Source organism: Chaetodon trifascialis, chromosome 13 (genome assembly GCF_039877785.1).
Source record: "Chaetodon trifascialis isolate fChaTrf1 chromosome 13, fChaTrf1.hap1, whole genome shotgun sequence".
Classification (NCBI taxonomy): Eukaryota; Metazoa; Chordata; class Actinopteri; order Chaetodontiformes; family Chaetodontidae; genus Chaetodon; species Chaetodon trifascialis.
Window position 1 is genome coordinate 11,938,141 of NC_092068.1, and position 22,484 is coordinate 11,960,624.

The window sequence follows — 22,484 nt, forward strand, 5'->3', positions numbered from 1 at the left end:
ATAATTTCCACCAGTGAATAAGGAAGTGATTGCACATCAGCATGCCCACTTCATATTCTGAATGCTGTCCAGGATGATAGATGATCTCTGATAGCGCTCTTCACAGTTTCTCTCTCCTGTGTCTTACTCACTGTTGATTGCTTTTGAGATAAAGTATTTTGATTGCATTCATCTCTCTTCTTGAGTGACAGCTTAATGTTCAGGCAAACGTGGCTTTGAAAGATGTCATATTAGCTAATGACCCACACAGATTGCACGTGTGTCTATTTTAGGAAGATCTTGTTCATGCCCGACTAAGGAGCTTGAAAATGTGTAAACTGTAAAGGGCAAAAGTCCTCTAGGCTGTCTGCCAGGAGAGGAGATGCTGCTGCCATCCATTGACATGTTTTCCACCATGGTTAGACTGATCAGCGGCCCAAGTATGCTTCCAATGCCAGCAGACATTCAAGGACAAGTGGAGAGTACCATTGGGGGATTGAGTGTGACTGAGCGTTGCAACAGATTAGCTCTGCTTGTGACAAGCCCACTTATCCTTGCAGACAGGTGTGAAGAATGCTCTCGCCTTGTGGGCAAGTGCCACTGGTTGACACGGCTCTTCTCCAGCAAGGCATTGTGTAGGCATTAACGGTGAGTTACTTTCATATTTGCTATCTATCCTTTGTTCGGGGTCAAAAAGTTGAAAGTGTGGATAACATAGCAGGTTGATGGAGGAGAGAGTTCGCAATGTGGCACTTGAGGGTCGTATATGGGACCTCGGCTAGCTCCCACAGCAAGGTGAGTTGGAAGAGTTCAGGAGGCAGGCGGCCTCAGTCTGCTATATCAGGATTGAGCCATGTGATAACAGAACCATGGTGCGTTGTACTTCCTTCTGTGATCTAACACCTCCAGCGCTGGGCTGCCTGGATCTGTTGATTGGCTTCCTACAGGCTGCGTTAGCACAGACGTTGCCAAACTGTCAATCAACTGACGACAATCTTTCATTACTGGAAAAAGTGAAATAGGTAGGCTCTGTGATCCAGTCATTCAATTTTACAGACTATTTTTGGCCAAAATTAGAATATTTTCCAGCAAAATCCAAATGAATATCTTAAGAAAGAAAGCTGAGTAGTGACCACTACTTAAAGGATTAACACTGCATTTAGTACAGTGCTGACACAATCATCAAAGATTAGCCTCATTACAGCTCATTAGCTTGTATTTATTCTCAGCAGTGTCTCAAACAGCCACCTGATGACAAAAGCAGAATCTTTCCTAGTCCCTTAGATTAACTGGTACACCTGATGATGAGGCTCATTTGTTACCCATGAACTAGGCCTGCCCTGCTTTCCCTCCACCTGCATTCAAGCAAAGAAATGTGCTAGACATGAGGCCTTCGAGAGAGCCTCATAAGACCTCAGTCAAAATGCATCTGCCTGTCGGTTCATTAGCACTCTATCACCTCAGAATGAAGGCACATAAACCGAGAAAGAAATAGCGCCTGAAACAAGTGTTTAAAATGATGGCTGCTCTTATACGCTCTACTCGAGCGTACCCAAGGGTAAAATTAGACATGGGGAAAATGACCTTAAAGTGGCGCCTAGCTTCATGGCAGCATAGCGGGGGTGCACTTGTGAAGCGACAGAGGTAAACTCAGGGGGGTTAACTTTTGAAGGATTGCAGTTGTGTAAAAGCTGCCAGAATAACTTTCTCCTCTCTGTCTCATCCCAGAGCGAGACTTACATTACAGTATCACATCCAGACCATCATAAAGTCCTTGCTGTTTTATTTACAAGGACAACAGTTAATGTTTCAGTCATTTAGTCACAAATCATTTGCTTTTACCAAGGCTTTGCTGAGATTCCTCTAGAAGAAAACCGTAAACAGAGAAGCACAGATGATCTTTTACATGACCCTGATCCATAAACGTTAGTGAAGAAAATGAAATAGCCTGGCCAGCAATTGTATTTTCCATACAGAGAGGCACTGAAGAGTGCAATGACATGAACACTGAAATAGGTTTGGCCTAAATGTTCTGGTTGCTGCAGGGTTTATTTGACAGCATCTTTTCTCTTAATTCTACCTGTATTCTTCAGTACGGATACATGAGCTCGCCTCTTGGAGATATTAGCATTGGTGCAATGGAACTTGTCATTTAAAAGCCTGATGTGATTTCCCCTTCTTTTTGCCTGACTTCCTTTTGCCACGTGCTCTCAAGGAGAGGAATGGGATCAGAGATTCAACACTGTCAGGCGGGATTTGAATAAATGGTCCTCTTCAAAGACTATTTTTCCTCATTTGTCACCAGCGAGAGGGTTCATTTGTTTGGTAATTTGCAGCAGGGTGAGCAGGTTGACGGGGGCCATGGATGAAGGAAGACGTGGAGAGTGGAGGCAAGGGGTTACTTTAGGTGCACATTAGGATAGTTGAGAGGTAATAGAGGAACCGGGACTACTTAGGATATATTGAATGGACAGACTGTGCTTGACCTTTCATTAACCGGTGGCGGTAATGCATCAAGAAGAGCTTTGTAGAGCACGCACTGATGATGCTTTCTTGTAAATGAGTTCTTGTATCAGGCAAAGTTATTTTTAGTAAGAAGGCAATGAAAGGAGGTTCTGTGCAAACCTGGCTCTCTGCAACCTGCAACAGTTGATAAACATGAGCAGTGCATTGTGGATCTTTGAGAGTTTGAGGAGGTGTGGCTGTTGGATGCCATCAGAGTGACCCAGGCTTAGTTGGCATGCTCAGTGACACATTGCTGTTATTCAGCCAGATTAGTGTTATACCATCTTCTTACTTGCCATATCCAACCATAATCACAAGCTGTCAGAGCCGTCACATAGTTGGGGATCAGTCTGCAGACAGGTCACTGTATCAACTGCAGCAGAGCCAAAACACTCATTAAATCCCTCTTCCCTCTTTAATTATCTGTGTGTCCCCGAGAAGTGATGCAAGCCATCCTGTACTTGTGACATGCTGGCAGTATGCCTGATGACAGCATGCATGTGTGAGTCTGAAGTGGCTCTGCTCCTGCTGATGGTGGACGATGAACAGAGATCTGAGGGAGCATGAAATAGCCCAAGTGAGAATTAAAAGGTGTTTGAACTAGCCCAGTAAAAGGTACTGTATGGGGCAGTTGAAGCCTTTGCCCGGAGGGGTTCCACTAAAAGAGGCGAGATGAAAGAAGAGGGTTAAGCTTACTTGGCTTGAACGCTGCAAGTCTGGGGCTCATCTCTTCATTAGATTCCCAAAGAGTCTGGTTACATGATCTTAATGTTGTGATACACAGAGCTGGCCTATAGCTACACAGGAAGTTTCAATTATGTTGAAGATTGCATAAAAGCTGAATTGTCTTCAGCTGCAAGCAGAAATACGACGGAGTGACACTGTGTGCTATTCAAATGTTTTGACAAACTGTTGTGCGAACTGTGTCTACGAAGTGTGAAGGCACTCTTTTTGTTTCTAATTCCAACATCTCTCCATACAAAATCCTAGCATCCAATATAATATAAACAATATATATAAATATGACCTATTAAGAGTTTGGTTTAGAGTTATTTCACATCCTCAAAGCATCATAACGACCAACACTATACAACAGACATTCTATTATTATGGCTCAAAAAAAGACAGTCAGTGCGCGGATCAGAGGTCTTTTATACTGATCCTGGATGGGGAAGTCAATAAAGAAAATGGAGCATTTTAGTGTTTCTTTAGAAAGCATTTTACTGATTGGTCAGCTGTGAAATGTTGGGTAATATTTCCAAGCTCCAACTTACTTATGCCATAACTGACCTTTGGCTGGATTGCTTTTCTTAGGAAAGCAAAGTCTTTCATGCCCTACTTAGACTTATAAACAGACACATTGTGTTAGCATCAATGTCACCACACCCAAAAGATGTGTGGTAGAAAAATAAAAATAATTGAAAAATATAAATATGGTAGGATCAGTAAAGAGAAAGACTGACAGTGAGTGTGAAATCCTGTTTTCTCTCAGAACGCACTTCATTTAAAATAGAATGTAGAAAGAAGACTTGGATGGCATAATCCTCCCTGAAAGAGTGCAGAAAAACAAAAATGGCAAAATTCCACTAGATTCTCTGGCAAAGTATGAAATAATAACAGCAATATGCACGATGCTTGAAGGTCATCAGTGTTTGATGGCCAGGAGCTCTGATGGCATTCAGTGGGCATCCAGTCTTGAGAAGGCTTTTCATTTGTTAAACCATCTCTGCTAGCGGCGGTCTGTTGGCATGCAAGGTGCATGCCACTGCGCTCGACAAAGGAAGGAATGAACACACACAGAGCTCCAGCTGCGTATGATTGAATAACCTATTAAATGTGGGCAGTGACCTCTTAAGCCAGCACAGTGCTCTTAATGTTTCATTAATCTCACAGCTACTTTTAAAACAATAATTTACTCTATTTTTTTCCCCCCTCCTGACTGGGTACATTCCAGTCATTGCCATCGGGTTAAAGAGAGTATTCATTTGCTGTTTGATTTATTGGTTTACTCTATATATTGTATCCCTACCCATAAATTAAATCTATTAAAACAAATGTCAAACACATTAGCAGCTGCTAATGTCACTGCAGAATGCTTGAGGATAGAAAAAGATGAGAGAGCGTAGAGAGAAGAGGAAACCAGATATGATTAACCTTAACCTGCCTATGGGCGATCCAGAGTGAAGGGCTACTGGAAAATAAAAGCGCTGAGAGACTATTTGCTAAATGCAGAGAGGTGTGTTTATTGAACCTCTCACTGAGGCTGCAGGTGTAAACTTGCTTTTGACAAAGAACCAATTTCTTTCATGCAAATTAAGTTTAAATGACTGCATGTTATATAATTAATTATGGTGGGGAAGGTAAAGGTGAGAAGATAAGCGTTCCACCAATGCAGAAAATATATCTCTGTACTGCTGTGCACTCTGCGCTAAGGAAAAACACGAGTGGCTGGGATGAAAGAATTCTGAGTTCAGAGGAGAAACATTGTGTACTCTGAAAAATCAAGAGCTACAAAATCTTCCTTTCCCTCTCCTTAATCATTTTTTCTGCATGATGCACAGTGGGTTTGTTCTCTAGTAACAATTAAGGAAGTCTAATTTTAACATGGTACGCAAACATGTATTACACCAATCAGCTACGAACTTAAACATCAATTTGAATAAAACTGATTGATTTCTATGAAGCTACAACCGCCAGTTAGTTAGCCTAGAATAGTAGAAAGACAGGAAACGAGGAAACCACTAGCTTGCCAGCTAAAAAGGAGAAGTGGCCTTTTTACACCTCTGTTCATTTACTGATAAAACAAACAAGATTTGAGAAATATAATTATTTGCTTTCTGTCCGAAAGTTAGAAGAGAAGATTCATTCCTCTGTCACATCTGTACCTTGAACATGAATCTATCACAAGCAGCCTTCAACAGAATGTAACACAACATGAATATGCTTGATATTCAAGAGGAATTCTTGTAAAACTATGCAGTGAGCAATACGCTTGGACCGAAGGCTCAGTTCTCACTGACAAATAAACACATTACATATTTCAAATTGGCTGGTTGAATTTATTATATATATATTGGTAATAGTTGTAGGTCAATCAGCTTACCAGAATTTGACTATTTCAGACAAATATGGAGGAGGAGTGGCGAAAGCGTGAACACTCAGGGGAGAAAAAACCAAATGGTGATGAACAAAGGCAGTTGCAGGATGTAACCTTGGATGTGGGTCACCGTGCTGCAGCTGCCCTCCATCAACAGCCTGCATGACGCCAATGAAATGAAGCAGGAAGGTAAGACACATCCATTCAATCTGACCCCATGCAGCTCGGCAACAACCTGTTCCATTAACGTTCACCATAAAAAAACGAGGTTGGTACTTGAAAATCAGCGCCAGCCACCATCTCAATAGACTGTTCAGCAGGCTATTTTCACACAACCAGAGCCCACATCTATATTTTTCCCAGATGATTGGCCAATACTTCATCCCAGCTTTTAAGTGAACAATCTTTTTTTTTTCTTCCAGCAAAATGCAGGACTCTTTTAAGCTAAATGTCAGAATTTCAACAATATTTCCGAGGTAAAATCACATGGAAGCAAAAGCCCAGGGACATTTTATTTTGCTTAGAGATTTCCTCAATAGGCATCACGAAGATAGATGCATTAATGTGTACCTGTAATTGTAGTCAGTGATATTCAGCTGTCAGAGCCCTGCTGCTGAGTACATGCACACTCCCCAAACCATCCTCCTATTACAGATCAGATGTGTTGCAGCATCATGGGCCTGTGTATTCCTCAGTGGTTTCCTGAACAAGGAGGGGGGGATTCAATTTGCTGCAGTATGATCTAATCTGAGTCCTGCCGGGTGATAAGCTCTGCTGGTGCCATTGGTTTTCCATGGTTTCCGGAGGTAAGAGAAATAAAGCATGGCAATAAGTAAGTTTACCTGATTGATGTCACTAAACGGCTGATAGCGACTACTGTTGGACGAGACTCCATTGATATACAGGGTGATCTGGAACTGTCCTTGGGCCATACATAGCTCTGATAATAGTGTGTTTCAAAGTTCACCTCTTGGGATCACTTATGCACCAACATCATCCAACTGTATACATGTGCTGTGAAGCCTGAGAGAAAGAAAGATATCAAAAGCGCGTGCATCTGCCCTCTGCTTTTGAGCTACCAGACAGAACAGACTGTCAAGGTGTTGCTTGAAAAATAGAACTGGTGTCATTAAAAGCAGTTGGCTGAACAGTAATATGAGAAAGTAGTCCTTCAGCCACAGTGGATCCAGTTCTTTATCCACAGCAACACCGTCTGAGATGTGGTGAGTGCTTGGCAGAGCGTGTGAATCGCTCTGAATGTAGATATTAATCAGGATACGGTGTTAGACAGCTGCCACCCTGGGAGCCCACAGCTCTGGTGTCAAATCCCCTTCAGTGATCACAGAAGGAGAGGGATACTCTGCTCTGGGAGTGTGCATCCCCAAGCATCACACAGTTCGCGACTGATGTTTTGGCAGATGCCCTTGTCAAAAAATACCATAATGCAAGCTGCTAGTGTGAATCAGTGAGCAGACCAATCTCCTGTGTACGGTACTTGACAGAGGTAGCAGATGTACATTAGAAGTACCTTTTGTGATGCTGCCCAATGGGAATATCACTCTAATGTGCAGTATGAGGGTTATAGGAGAGTAACTGTGGCAAAAGCTAATCTTGCCTGTGGAAGGCCAGAGGAACAGGAAGAGAGACAGACTAGAAAGTTGATAGTCTTTGCTGTGGGGCAGACATTAATTTAGTGGAGGTTTTATGACCACATACTGATCGATAGCACATCTAGATGGAGTGGGGGGCCTTGGGTCTGGACTTAATTGTTCTCCGTGCTTCTCATCACTTCAGACTGCATTTGAAAATCCTTCCATTCATAGGCGGGAGCTAAGGGTTAGACCTAATTGCCTTCTATGTGTGGCAAGGTAAAAGATTAAAAATTTGGTGGCACTGCAGGGAACAAACACATTTATTTGTCAAAGCACGGCTGGTAAAAACAGAAATATTTTCAAATAGTTTGGGGAAAAAGAAGTGCTTCTTTTTGTTTTAAATTCATCAGGGCTCCTGAACACACAGTTACAATTATAGACCAACATGTTTCTTTGTTTCATGAAGTGAAACACCTGATATTTGCAGCTATCCTGAACAATAGTGTACGAGAAACAACAGGATAAACTCCCACTGCTCGCTGTAGAATTTAATTAACAACAGTGGGGACCCTCTACAAGCTGTAAAAGTGTGTAAAAATCAGCCTTCACACACTCCTCTCTGGGTTTACCCTCCTTCATGTCATGTGTTGGAGTCATGTGGGTCTGATAATTACAACTGTGCGCTGTTCTGTCTTTCTAAGAACTCCCATGTTTGCGCATTAACAAATGCCATGTGCTGATGAAGGCGAAATATGTGCACAATTAAAACACAGTGCTAACAGCTGCTTTGACACATACAAAAGACCTTAAGCGGTGTGGAGTTTTAGTTATGCATGCAATTCTCAGAGACAGATTTGTTATGAAGAAAATACTGGGGTGAGTAAAATCTCAGTTTTTCCAATCCACTACAAACCACAAGAGGAAGCTAATATCATGAAACCATCCCTACACTGCTATCTATCATCCATTAAAGATATAGATATAGTGAGAAGAGTTACGTCAGGATTGATACCACTTAGCTTAACCTAGCATAAAGACTGGAAACAGGAGGAAACAGCTAGCCTGGCTCTGTCCAAAGCAACAAAATACCTGCATCTCTTAAGCTAAATATAAAAATGATGCATTGTATTTTTATGTGCTGCGATATTTCTTGGCTAGTTGCAGTGACTTCATGGAGTTAGCTGTAGGGGTGCTGGTAGGCAACTTTTGTTGCCTTTGTGCTAAGCTGCGCTAACTGGCCGAGCCTCTTATGTCGTGGACAGAGATGAGGAGTTGACCTCCTCTAACTCAAGACAACATGTCTTCCACAATCTTGATCTATTGCTTTCAGCTATTGTAGATAAAAAGTTATCCTGGCTGACCTAAGTTCAGATTGTCTACTGCATCCCGAGGCTATCCTGACAAGCCAGATCACTGAACCGCTTACATTAAAAGACCATGAATATTACGGTCATAAATGAATGTAAATAAGAAGTTATTGCCTGTGATTGCATCTATATTTTATGTCCCTGGACATGGAACTATAACAACCAGTAAAACCATACTCTGTGGCAGAAAGGAAGTTTCCCAGACAGATCTAATGGACAGCCTCCAGCTTGCTATATCGTGCAGTCGGTGGTAGCCAGACGAGCAATTCTGCCTCTGAGAAGTGCTCAGGCTCTAACTAAACCCCCAATCTGCTCATTTAAACACTGTGTGTTAGCCTAGAGATTCTTGGCGGGGGTGGACTATGACACACAGAGACACAGTGACACACCCAGAGAGAAGTAGAATAAAAAAAGATGACTAACCTAACCCACCTGAGCTCGGCTCACAGGGATCAATGTCCTCATCATCGCTCGGACACTCAGCTGATGCCACCAGCAGGTCGTCTGTTGTCTGAAAAGAGAGAGGCACACAGCAGAGCAGTGAGGGCATGAAATACTTAGCTGCATCAATGTGCTAAGATGGCTCCCACTCAGAACTACCAACAGTGGTGTTTCCAGAGGGTTAGGTTAAGGAGAGTGGGACAAATGAGATGTGAATCCAGACAGCTACACTGTTTGGCTGCTGGATTTATCTGTCAACACGGTCACACGCTGCCTGGCGCTCGAGCAGCTGCTACACTACTTTCCAGGCAACACTATCCTTACAGAAATGAGATCTGATTATTGAGGAACAGCGGATGCTAAAGTTCACAGCACAATTGTCAACTCGCATGCTCAATTTGTGCTGCAGTGTGTGGCTTTGCGTGGCCCTTCAAGAGATTGTTAAGAGCCATCACAAAACACCTTTGACATTTAGAGGACAACCAGCCATGAAAGCTTAAAAAAGAGATTGGGAAAGAAAGGGCAGAGCAATAGAGGTTTTAAATCAATATTTTTCCTTTTTCTTTCAATGTGATTCAGTATCTCTTTTACAAAATAAGCATCCAAAATAAACCAAAGCCATGGCACATATATAGAGGTGCTTCATTATTCTGCTGCCACATGCACTCCAATACCAAATCCATTTTAGGCTGTTTTCGACACACTTCCTCACCTGCCAAACATGATACGTTTTACCCTCGTGGAAAATAGGAAAGGGCAAAGAAAAGCCCAGAAAAAATACACTGTAAAACATTATACTGCAATGTTCTTTTATAGTCTTGCTTCAGGCCATTTGATCAGCTCTGCGTTAAAGGTCATTTCATTTAAGCATGGCAGCCTGTTCAGGGCTGGGCTACACTTTTGGTTATGGAGCGCTGCTAAGCAGAATAACTTGCAGCTATATATTTAGCCTTGCACCTCTGCTTATCCCTTTTGTAATAATATTTTTAAGTCCTCAAATGCACGCTTGACAATATTAACCGTACAAAATTTCTGAGAACCTTGGGTATTCATGTGTGTGACAGCCACAAAACAAAAAAACAACAAGGTTGAAGAAACGCATTAGGCCTCAAAAATGAAGATGGACTTGCGGTTTTATTCAATTTGCGCTATAATTTCACTGATGTTTGACTGTGCATCAAAATATATCTCCAAGTTGGATTAGTATTGACTCATCTTAAAGAAATTAAAGGTGATGTCATTTTGCTCAACATCCATTTGGCTGCATATAATGTGATCTTATTGTGACTGTAACATCGTTTTGACATTCTGAACACGGACCAACATCATCTTTACATAATAGACCTGGAAATGATAGATCAAACCCATTAAGGGAGTTGTGGTGGAGGGCTGTTTTTGGTGCATCTGTGCTGGGTGAGGCCCGGGGAAGCCGTCCAAATGTAAATTTAATTTGCTGTGCATGAGGCTGATATACAGTGTCGGCCATCCAGATGGCACAACCGCCGGATCCTGGAGTGCCACATCCATCACTTCAGCCTTGTGATTTGTTTTTCCTGGCGGGAGATCTTGACACTCTGCACTCACTGGCAGAGGTACGGGAATCAAGGAATCAATACTCCCTCTCTCTTCTTCCCACCTTACCACTCTCTTTCTCTCTCTCGTTCTCTCTGCCTCTCATATCCCTCTTCCCTCTCCTTTCAACTCTGTCCTTCGGATTTATTTGCAAGCCGAGAGGAGGAAGCAATGTGATGTGGGTGTACTAGATGTAGGTTAACTCCCCATAGAATAACCTGAGTGGAGCTCTATGCCCGTTCATATTTATATGTTTCTGTCTCCACATTCAGGTCAGAAAGCTACAGCCTGAGGCCTTACACTCCATTCAACACAGTGAAATCCAATAATGAATATGGATATTTGTTTATCTCTTTACAAGACAACCTTTGATTTCATAATTCAAGGTGCAGACATGAAATCCAGTTGCTAATGAGATGAATGTACAATTTAATGCTACGATTCATCTATAAAATATTGATCATAAGCAGTTTGTTTCTCTAAAACTAATCTGTACGTCTAACCTTTGAAAATCTACATTAAATGGGCACAATAGAACAACTGTAAAGAACTGAATTGATGTAAACTTGCTACCAACTTAAAGAAATGCAATTCACCACATTAAAGAAACAGTTTGATGTGCTTTGAAATGTGTCTATACACAGAGGACTGCTGTGCAGTACGTGAACATAGAACCAGCAGCTGGTTATCTTAGCTTAGCATAGAGACTGGAAACAGCTCGCCTCGCTCTGTCTCAAAAGGATATTTGTTTGTCTCTTAATAAGAAAAGCTTTGATTTTATAATTAAAGGTGCAGGCTTTACATCTAATAGGTTATGAGAGGTATGTACAATTATTCAGGATAATGTAAAAATATACAGAACTGACTAATTGTATCATTACACCTTGATTAAGACTTAATGTTATGTTATATAAGTGACATGGAGAATAATGTCGTACTCCACTCTCCAAGGACAAAGGCTGTGTGTAACTGGAGCTCAGTTGTGCCTGTAAGTCTTCTCTACGTCCATCTTTTTTTAATCAAAATATCAACCCTATCCTATACTTTTTAAATGAATCTTGTGTGTGTAGTGGCTGTAAACCTCTGAATCAACACCAAAATAAATTCACGTTACTGAGCATCAGTCTGCCAGCTGGGATTAGTGTGTAGGTCAACATTTTGATGTGGTCACGACCTGGTTGAAATCCAATAACATTACCAATTCATGGTGTCCCCCTCCAACGCTTGGCTTCTTTTTCACCCGTGACAATTCAATGTGGGCTATGTGAGGGGCTTACCATGCAATTTAGGCACTGTGATGAAAACTGACAGGCAGCCTGGCGAGGATGTCTGAAAAGGACACTGAAATCTCCGCAGATCTTTTCCTAGAGGAGCTGTCTTAAGTAACACAATATGCATGTGATGATTTTGAGTTAAAAATAAAACTGAGTTTTTCTGATCTATATGGCATCTTTTTCTGAAGTTTGCCAAAAATGCTGTGTGATTTTGGGAAGGTTCGTTAGCTCAACAGAGTCAGGTTTACTGATGCAAAGAGCATCGTGCCCATTGGAAAGATGCTCCAGTAGATAAGCTTATAAACAAGATGTACCTGTAGTTCATTTTATGAAGGTACTTCTAAAATGCTAAGAGCAAAACCTCGGGGCTTGCAAAGCATCATTAATCTAGTGATAAAGTGCTGAAGCCATGGTGAACCTACAGCACAGCTCATTTATCTGCCTCTGCTCAGAGCAGCAGAGAGCACACTCCTATGAGATACACTAAGAAAACCCAGGGAGACAGTTGGGAGTATGAAGCACACAAAAAGTGGAAGAAAAAAAGTCACTGAGGAGAGAAACCTGCTTTTAGTGTTTATACAAAATGTATGAAACTGTTCATTGTTTCCGAGTACAGTGTCATTTCAAATATTTTAGGTGTCTGGGGAGTTTTATATACAGCGACAAAAAAAGAAAAAATAAATCTTAGCAGACCTTATAGTAAAGTAAAGCTATCGACTGACCTTGGCTCATGCACTGATTGAACCATCAAAGGGGATGTGGACCAGGAAATTCCACCCTGACTCAGCCAAAGGCCCCCTGGTGCTTTCTATAGCACTGTCACGCTGGTTTTCGATCTCTGAGGATTGATAATGGTCCCCCTTAATGAGATGTCTGGGCCAAGCCATGGTCTGCATGTGCTTTGCTAAAGCTTAGTCAGCAGTCTCATTCTGCTGGACACCTGGTTATCTACAACCCTAAATAACTTATCTGTTCCCCACTAATGCTCAACTACAGGACGTCCAATGCCACTCCAATAACCGCTGTATGGAGAAGTCAGTACTGTAATGCACTACATTTGTACACTTCTCCCCTGAATGCATGTTTTCCCCTCTTAATCCTTGGTTGAGGGACGGGAGAGGAGGGGAGGGGAGGGGAGGGGCTGCTCTTTAGAGAGGATGCTGTGTGCTGCTGCCCTGGCGCTTGAGAGCAAGAGACACCTTCTCTGTGATAACCTGTCGGCATGTCTCTATGGAGAGCCAGGGGTTTTCACATTGTTTTCTCTCTGGTCTAATTTGATGAATGCTCTCTGGCACACAACATGTCTCTTTGGAGACGAGCTGAAAGTCAGGAGGACACTGAAGGCATCTGAAGGGTTTATCCAAAGCACGCCTCTGCTGTCCTGGTAATGTATTCCACTGAGAATACTTGCTGTTTTCTTTTGCCTTTCTACTTTTCTGTTTTCACTTCTCCTACTAAACCCTGTTTTTGTCCAATATAAGCTCTTGTTTTGCAAAGCTGTTTCTTTTGTTATACTGCTGATGGGTGACAATAATAAAATTGATTTTTTTTTTTGACTCAATGTCCATAATCTGTTGCTCATTAGGATCTGGTGCAAATCCCAATACTTTTTCAGAACGCCAAAAAATGGCTGCGCTATTATCAGCCAGTAAATTCTGGGCTGATTGAAAAATCAAAGAGAAAATGGCTTAGCTTCACATTATCGTCACACATAAAAACCCTCCTGTCTGCAAAACTGCATGCACCTGGCAGATTTTTCCCTCAAATCTAGTCCGGATCTTTGTCTGACTACGCCTGAGCCTTCATGTCCACGACCCATATACTCATACTGCACACAATCAGTAGATATAAGCGTCCTACTGAATAACTGTTCCCCACGGGCTGTCACTATTTTCAGACCAGACCATACAAGGAAGAAATCACTGACACCAGAGGTGGACTGTGCTAAAGTCTCCTCATGTATGATGGAAATTACTAAACCTGTTGTCTGAAAAACGTGAAACCACACTACTTCTTTTACTTTTCACATGTCAAATGTTATCTATCATTTCATCTTAAATAGCTATCTTTTATGCCAATCCCACCTTTCGTTCCAAAATAGCAGGTATAAGCCTCTTAATAAAAAAAATATAATTAGCCCCTAATTATTATATTTGAGAGAGGCGAGGGCATTGCTCCAGTAATTAGAATGCTAATTGGTACGAGACAGCTTGAACTGTTTTTGAAAGGAAAAAAGACAAATGCATTGCATCCTTTTCTACTTTTTTATTTAACCAATAGGGCTAAATTGACAGAGAATATACTTTTGCAAGTATAATTAGCCTTCATACTGTGAACAAAGTCAAAACAAATATATGGTGAATAATATCAGGGCAAAGTCAGAAAAAAACCCTGACTGCTACATGGTTGTTCCTACTGTACTTGGTATTGTCCTCATGTCTCTTTTATTTCCATTATCTCATGATAATCCTGGATAAATCATATTAAAGATACAGTCAAGTCTCCATTTTAAGCCAATACTTTCGCTAAAAATGTTATATCCTGTCTGTAATTGGCGGCAGCCCTTGAAGCCAAAGCTCTGACTACCCCTGAAAGCAGAGGAATCAGTATGCTGTATATGTCCCTGCTCAGACCGTGTGCCATTATTTCTCATGCTGGCACTGATTTACCCTGATAGTGGCCTGCTAGTGTCCAGATCTGACCAGAGTTGTGGTCTGCACAGACTAATTGGGAGGAGTTTGTTGTCCTGAGCTTCACTCTTGCAGCAACACATCATTAATGTGCCAGAGAGAGAGAGAGAGAGAGAGAGAGAGAGAGAGAGAGAGAGAGAGAGAGAGAGAGAGGCAGGCGGTGGGTCAGTGGATAGAAACGGCTCATGGTTAGACTCGGCATGAATTTACCCATGGCAGCTATCACACTGCAGCAGCAGCTCTTATCAGAACGCCTGATGACATCCAAGTATCTAACTTAGCACCCTGGAACTAGGTCGATGTTGATGAATAATTTAGTCCCAGATGCTCAATAGATTCCAACTGAATAATGAAGGCGTGTGGGCCTCTAAGACTGTGAGTTCAGCTCAGTGTATTGCCTGGCCTTCGCCCACACTCTTCCTACTGCTGGTCTGCCAAACTGTCAACATCGTGGACTCGCACAGAAACAGACTTCAGTAAGACTGGAAGACAATGGAATGGCAGTATCGCTATCACAGCTCAGCTCAGCTGTGCAACAAACAGTGGTGGGTTTATACAGTATATATACCATGCTTATCACGTTCAAAACATCTTGATTCTCTGGGCTTTTTAACAATTAAAGAAAAGCTCTGGTGCAAGGCTTCATGGTGACACAACAGATTGCCACTGCGACTCAGTCGGGTCTGTCTGAGAGTAGCGTGATGAACAATAGGGAACAACCAGCGGGATAAAAATGGAGATATTCTCTGCTGTATCCTCGCTGAAGAGGATTTACATCTGCAGTTCTCAGCAAATGGATCCACAAAGCTTCAAAACAGGCACTGCCAAAAATCATCAGTCAACAAACAAACCAAAAATATATGCAAAAGAGCAATAAACAAGACCAGGTGCTTTATTATTTTTCACACAAAATGTCTCGTTACTGAAATGTTGTCACTTGTAAAAATGAGGTGTGTTACTATGATCTGTACAATCTGTGTAACTGTTCTCATGCAACATATAGTGTAGTCATGATATGTTAACGTAAGCCTCACTTACTGTACGTTCTGTATGACATGAGTCATCGACACCACACTGTCTGACCTGCTTGACTAAAGATGCAAAAATACCTAATTAAAAAGATGTCATTTGGGATGAACAGTAGAGGAGTGGCTTTCTAAACTATTTTCAAATAAAAGTCTACTGTTCTGCAAGCTCACAGTCTTAAGATAAACACTGTTCTCTCAACAACAATCCTGAATTTTCTGACTCCAGCGACGCCAATTTAAGCAACATGAAAACATCACATACATTTTATTTTTTTTGCTCAAAGCCGCCAGTGATTACCTGAAGCATTATGTTATATTATTTTGAACATGAGCAGACCACTGAGCGCATTCTGAAAATAGTGTGATTCTTCACAGCACCAGAGGATTCATGCAAAAAGATGCTGACATTTCTCAAAGGCAATTAACAATGAATAATTGGTACTTCTTCTGCTGGTGTTTGCCGTAACGTAAAACTGGCCATGGTGGACAGCTGTTTTCACTCTCTGAGTTATGAGACACCGTCCCTTTTGGGAGAAAGGCTTTGCTTTATTTAAAACGAAGCAGCTGTTGCTGCAACTGGACCTCAGGCAGAGTATCAGAGTGTCATTAAAAAAAGAATGGTCGGAGGCTCTCCATCTCCTCCCCTGGTACCCACATGTTCCTGTCTCTCCATACATCTTCCTCCAGGCTTAAGTCACTGCACCCCAGACAGTCTAACAAGGTGCTGGAGGCAGCTTCACACACCGTCACCACAGCGCGCAGCGGGTGTACCATACAGCATACAAGCATAGTGTCACACAGGGACGCAAACATTCCCAAGCCGGCTGGTAATGACATTTTGCTTTACACCCTGAACCATGGATTTAATTCAAAATTAGGACTAAAATGTACATAGCAGGGGTTACAGAAAATACTTTGATTATTTCTGTTACACATCAACAGTCTGGTGGATTCAATCTGTCCAGTCGTTTGTTATTGTGTAAGCCGGCAAAAGAGCATTAGATTTCATTATTACTGAGGTGTGTAAAGGTTGTTGGTAATGTTAGTGTGTTGATGAATTTTGTGTTGTGGAAGTAAAGTCAAAGGAATGAATGCAGTAAACAAAAAAAACAGCAGATTTAGTGTCTGAGGATAAAAAAGAAATAAAAAATAAGGACAAGAGTGAGCAGTGACAGGCCAATTGCTCGCTTGGTGCACAGGCCCAAAGAAGCTTCTGCCGCGTGAAATGAAAGGCTGCATTTGACAGAGCGCTACAAAGGAACAGGTAGGGGCTAATGTAGGAGTGTAAAGGTGCACTGTACAAGAAGATACGGATATGATGTTAATACAGAGCTGCTTCCAAATGTACGCATGCCTGTGCCGTGGTTACACACGGTCCCTCTCGGGGAACACTGCTGTGTGAGGGCTCCTTTTCATGTGGCTGCTTCAAGGCACTGCAAGGCCACTTTGTAGACGTTCCTCAAGCCCCCCTCAGGACCCCGTTCAACTCATTTTCCAGGAACAGTCATACTCTTGGCCTTGATGCAAATTTAACACACGGCGCATTGTATGATATAGCTCGGGCACCACGGCAGGAAAGTTGACTGTCCGTCTGCGTGGGAGGAGACACAAAGTCTATTTCCCAGGCAGCGCCTGCGTCACACTATCACCATGTCAGTCAGTGACTCAGAGTGAACCATGTGTGACTGGTGCCTAATTCACCCTCCTCACATAACTCATCGTGCGCGCCCAATGATAAACAGTTGATATTTTGATTTCTAATCAAGCACGGCGCTTCTTATTTATTACTGGGGACACATAAATAATGTGCACACAATATGGACGAGTGCCTGGAGTCACCTCACAGTGCAGAAAGAGTGCACATCGAGCGGCTGCCATGTAGTATACAGCTTCTAGCAGATTACACCGGAGAGAGCTGGATGCCTTCTGTTAGCTACATGCTCTAAATGATAAAATCTTAATATGAAATTCATGACACTATCTGCCTCCATCTACCTCCTACGCCCCCCTCCCCTTGTTCTCTCATTTCTTCACTCTCTTGCCTATGCATAAACACTGCTCCATAGAAGTATATTACATGGTCGACTTTGTCCCTCCCCCTGATCCTTGCTTTCACACTTCTCAGATAAATGAAATCTGTTGGCATTGAGCCATTTTCCCCTCTGGATGCCCTGATATTTTCGTTATCTGAAATCGAATCTGGAGCTCTGTGCGCATTTTCAGCTTGCCTTGGTAGTAATCTGGCCTGAGAATAGGAAACTGCCCAGGAGGAATATCATACACTAAGGATAAGCTGGGGAGTGAGGGAGGAATGACAATTACCAGAGAATGGCTTGTAATCACGTTGCTTTCTATCTAAATGCTAACATACAACACTTGTCATTTTGTGGAAATAGTTCGGCTCAATCCAAAGCGACTAGGCAATTCTTCATTTTCATGTTCCTTTGCCTCCAAATCTAAAAATAGATGACAGATCCAAGCATGTGGCCATGTGCGCTTTGAGAAAAAGAGAGAGCAGAGCGGGAGAGGAAGAGATATGCAGCTCGGCCACAAATCGCTGTCTTCCTGACTTTACCTGCGTCTTGACACGCAGTCCCAGTCCCTCATCAGGTGACAGGAACAAATTTGTCATCCTAATATAGATGCCATCACTGCCGAGATGAATGTACTTGGGCCTAATTCCCATGTGTAACGTTTGCAAAAACATGACATGAGGAAAGAGGAAGAGCAGCTTTGCCCTACAACAGCAGACCAGGTCGCCTGTAGCTCCCACAGAGCGTCACCATAATCAGATTCCTGTCCTCCAGGTCTGGATGTGTCATTCACAAAGGGCCGAGTGCGGCCGCTGAAAACTAATGAGCAGAGCTCTCCATCAGAAGAGAGGAAAACAAAACAGACTGTAATAAAATTAAGGCTAGACAAAAAAATCTAAATAATACAAAGCCTAAATTGTGCACCATTTACAGAGTCTCTCAAGTAAGATTGATTTTTCATCACTAATCCATCCCTGTGGCAATATTGTAATGCCAGACTGTTCAGTACTGCAATTTTTGACTGGACTTGCTTTTAATTATTTATAGATATTGTTGTTATTTCTTTTTTTTTTCTTTTTTTTTTTTGACTTGCAAAAAGACGCTTTTATTCTGTTTCATTTAGCCTGGAATAAATTAGCATTTTGGAGTGCTTTTATGAAGCTACTGCCAGCAGCCATGTTAGCTTAGCTTAGCACAAAGACGGGAAACAGAGAGACATAGCTAGCCTCGTTCTGCCTACCAACACTTCTAAAACTCAATAATTAAAATGTTATATCGTATTTATTCAATCCATACCACAATTGACGTATAAAAGCACTTTCCTGTGTCTCTGCTGGTTGTCAGGCATTTGGTTTTCCTTGGACAGAGCCAGGCTGGCTGTTTGCCCCTGCTGTCAATTAAGCTAAGCTAATTGGCTCCTGGCTGGAGCTTCAAATTTACCATACAGGCATGAGAACTGAACATCTAACTTTCAGCAAGACAGGGAATATTTCCCAAAATGCCGGCCTATTCATTTAAAGAAGATTTAGATCCATATTATAAGTGTTTGTTGGCTTTATGATTGAGTTATATCCCTTTCCCAAAGCCACTTTCTCCATTACTCTCTCTCTCTCTTGTCCATTTGGCTGAACTAACAGGCTTCATTTGCTGGCATGCGGATGCCTTTATTTCATTTCTGTACCTCCTGGAATTTGTTTTAACTTAATTGAATCCGGTAATGACGTTACTATATATAATTCTCCCCTCTGTCCAGAAACTCACGTTTATAGTACTTGATCTAATGTTTAACATCAGATCAAGATGGCTGCTCCCTGAACAGACCCAGCCATCCTGATATGTGTACAGCATGATCTTAATCTAAGACTCCCAGTGGCTGTGGACTCAATTACCAAGCTGGTGTGATACAGAAAATTAGACAGATAAACATAGATTTACACTGCTCAAGTCAACGTCTTCCAGTATACACACACACACACACACACACACACACACACACACACACACACACACACACACACACACACACACACACTTGGTTTCTGGTTTGGTGAGAACTGATATGTTAAATTTTACTCACAGTGCTTGTATCAGAAAATAAAGAAGCTTTTATATGCACAAGCCAATTTGTCCCTGACAGTTTCTATCTGCTTTTAAAGAAATTATTTTTAAAGATGGAGATTGCTCAGCACAGCTCAGCGAGCAGTTGGCACGGAGCTTGTATTCATGAGTGTCATGTATAAACCAGCTGATCACAGAATCTTGCAGGTGGGAGCAATGCACCGTAGGACAAATTGTATCTTATGTTCAACAGTTGGCCCAGGACTATTTTCTGTTTCTACAAATCATAACAGCAAATGTCCTGAGAGACAACAATATGGTCTATAAACATTCTGTAAAGCTGTCAGTGTCAGTATCTCCTCCACGCACAATCCAACTCTTTATAAAACAACAGAGACAGCGTTCACACTGCGTAGGTTTCATTCTTGTCATCCAAACAGTGGGACAATCTGTAGTCGACTGTAATGCTGCCAGTAGAGTGAAACCTGCAAAAACAAAGATGCTGCTTTATTGACTATCTTAATAATGGCAGTAAGTATGATGAACTTGGCTGTGATCATTTTAGCAAACTTTGAAAACAAATTAACGCCAAAGGAAGAGAAAGCATCCTGGTGCCTCAGCTGGCTAATGTGCACATCATGTACCTGCTGCAGACAAGCCTGCTATCAGCTATCAATTGAAACATTCATCAGATCATGCGAACACACATTAACACACACTGGAGTGTACTTGTTCACCCCTGCCAAGGTGGACTGGATCAGCAAGTCACATGGACGCTACGTGTATGACATAATGTTGAAGGGCAGCTTCCATAATGGCCCCTGGTGAGGCTGAGATGATGGATATGGTCTGTCGCTGTGAGTGAGCGCCGCGGGCCTGGGGCCACAGCAGGTCTACAGCGTTACCTCCTTTGCCATCTGTCAGCACTGGGTGGGCACAAACCCATGACCGGGCCTGAGGCTACTCACTCCACGACCACCTACAACAACACACACACCTTGCTTTCAGGGGAAAGGTGGGGGAGGTCAGCAAGGCACACAAGTGCTGCCCAGCAGAGCTGTCCATCTAGATATCCTGCAATCCAACCTGTCTCTGCTCTCATCAAATGACGGTTATTGTTACACATGCAGCCACTGGATTATCCGCTCGGGATTTTCTGTTTCTTTGGCTTGGATCACTGGTGACACCAAGCGCTTTTTTTAAGGGACAACAAATATAATAAAACCAGAAAAATCAATAGCACACCTGTCCGTGAAGGGAGCCGTTTGATAGCTATTGCTCATTTCTTTCTCTCACGCTTACAGTGTCTAGCATGATGGTCAAACCTGTGCATCTGCATTGCAGAGGAAATCTTATCCTGAAGATATTTTCTTTCTGTGAATAATTGAAGGCTCCACAACCTCACAGGCCGCTGACACTCAGACTAAACACTGCAGTATGTCTCTAGGCTGAATATCCTCTGACATGACTGAACTCCTGCTGATTAATCTTTAAACATTACGTGTTTCAGTAGTAACCCCTCAGTTTGCTGTGATGTGACTATTTTTTAATTTGTGACCGTACAGAGGTAGAAATGAGGATGAAAAAGGATGTCTGGTTTTTGTCTTTCAGTAAGATTTGCCTCCAGATGAGGAAAACAGTTCCACTTGGCTAGCGACGTGACAAGTGATTCCTATTAATACAAATACGAAGAGGAGACTAGAGACAAAAACATGTACAATCATCTCTGCAAATCAGTAATTTCCCATTGAGCTCTGATCATTGCAGGAATATTAATGTTGGCTCTGATTATATTCCACTCAGACACAGTACAAAATACATTTCCAACTGTACTTAAAGACTCCCATGTTTCAGACAAAAAAGTATACTGAACAGGACCTGGGTCCTGCTTGGTATGTATTGAAGATGGGCTGGGGAGACTTGACATTTCATTCAGCTGTCATGTGAGTTCACTTGTGGCCTACATGTAATTGCTAAGATTTGCCTTTGACAAACAGGCATCTTTTGTCTGTCTTTATGACTTTCCGATACAAACACAAAACAATAAAAGCCGTCTTGAAAATCATGGTCACTTGGCTGACACTTGCACAAACACTCCTAATGTCATGAGATGAACACAGTCAACCTATGCTTTTTATTCTGCAATAAATTGAGCAGGAACATTAATTTTAACTGCCAGCTGTTCAGACTACAGTGCTGGCTGCTTTGTTAGATGCGTGCATTTTTTCCATTAGATGATGGGAAAAGTGCCTTTTGACTACTTGAGTGTATACCTGCCAATCAAAAAAACTTCCTGTACTATTGTGAGCAGTCTGTTGCTTAATAACTTTGTAAAATTGAAATGCAAGGGAACTGATGACCATCTCACTGTTATGCTCACTTTTTGCTCCATTCTGTTAACCTCTTATTACAGGTGGGGCCCTTCAATTGACTTCATGATACTCACATTTAAGAGTCATTACATGGAAATGTAAAAGAAAATATGTTTTAGCTCTGCTTTTTCTATTGCTTTCTGTCCCAGTTTTGTCATACAGTGCACAGTGAAACACGAATGAATCATTACGCTCCTGTGGTGGAAAAGATCTACAAAAGATCTGCTGTGCAAGTGAAAAGTCACCTGAAGAAAAAAAATTAATTTCAGTCACTGGTGCCAATCTGTCTGATCAGCAGTGACTTCAAACAGACAGTAATGTTACATCACAGAGAGAAAAACTATTATACAGTGAAAACCAACTTTTTATATGAGCTTAAATTCACTACCAACAGGTCGAAAAATGGAATATGAAGCTGCAGGATTGGCCTTTTGATGGTGGTCTTGATAGAGACTTGCTCATATTAAAATCAATCT

General features: G+C 42.0%; 1 protein-coding gene across 9 annotated transcripts in view; it reads right to left on the reverse strand.

Moving 5' to 3' along the window:
- LOC139340849 (neurexin-1a-like) overlaps positions 1–22,484 on the reverse strand; it is a 255,820-nt gene that overhangs the window by 6,845 nt on the left and 226,491 nt on the right. For 7 of the 9 annotated variants that reach the window (XM_070976864.1, XM_070976863.1, XM_070976859.1 and 4 more), the window contains one exon: positions 8,964–9,051. In XM_070976864.1, coding sequence (XP_070832965.1) covers positions 8,964–9,051 — 88 coding nt within the window. The remainder of the gene's footprint in view (positions 1–8,963; positions 9,052–22,484) is intronic. The other 2 variants (XM_070976866.1, XM_070976868.1) reach the window with 1 other exon arrangement.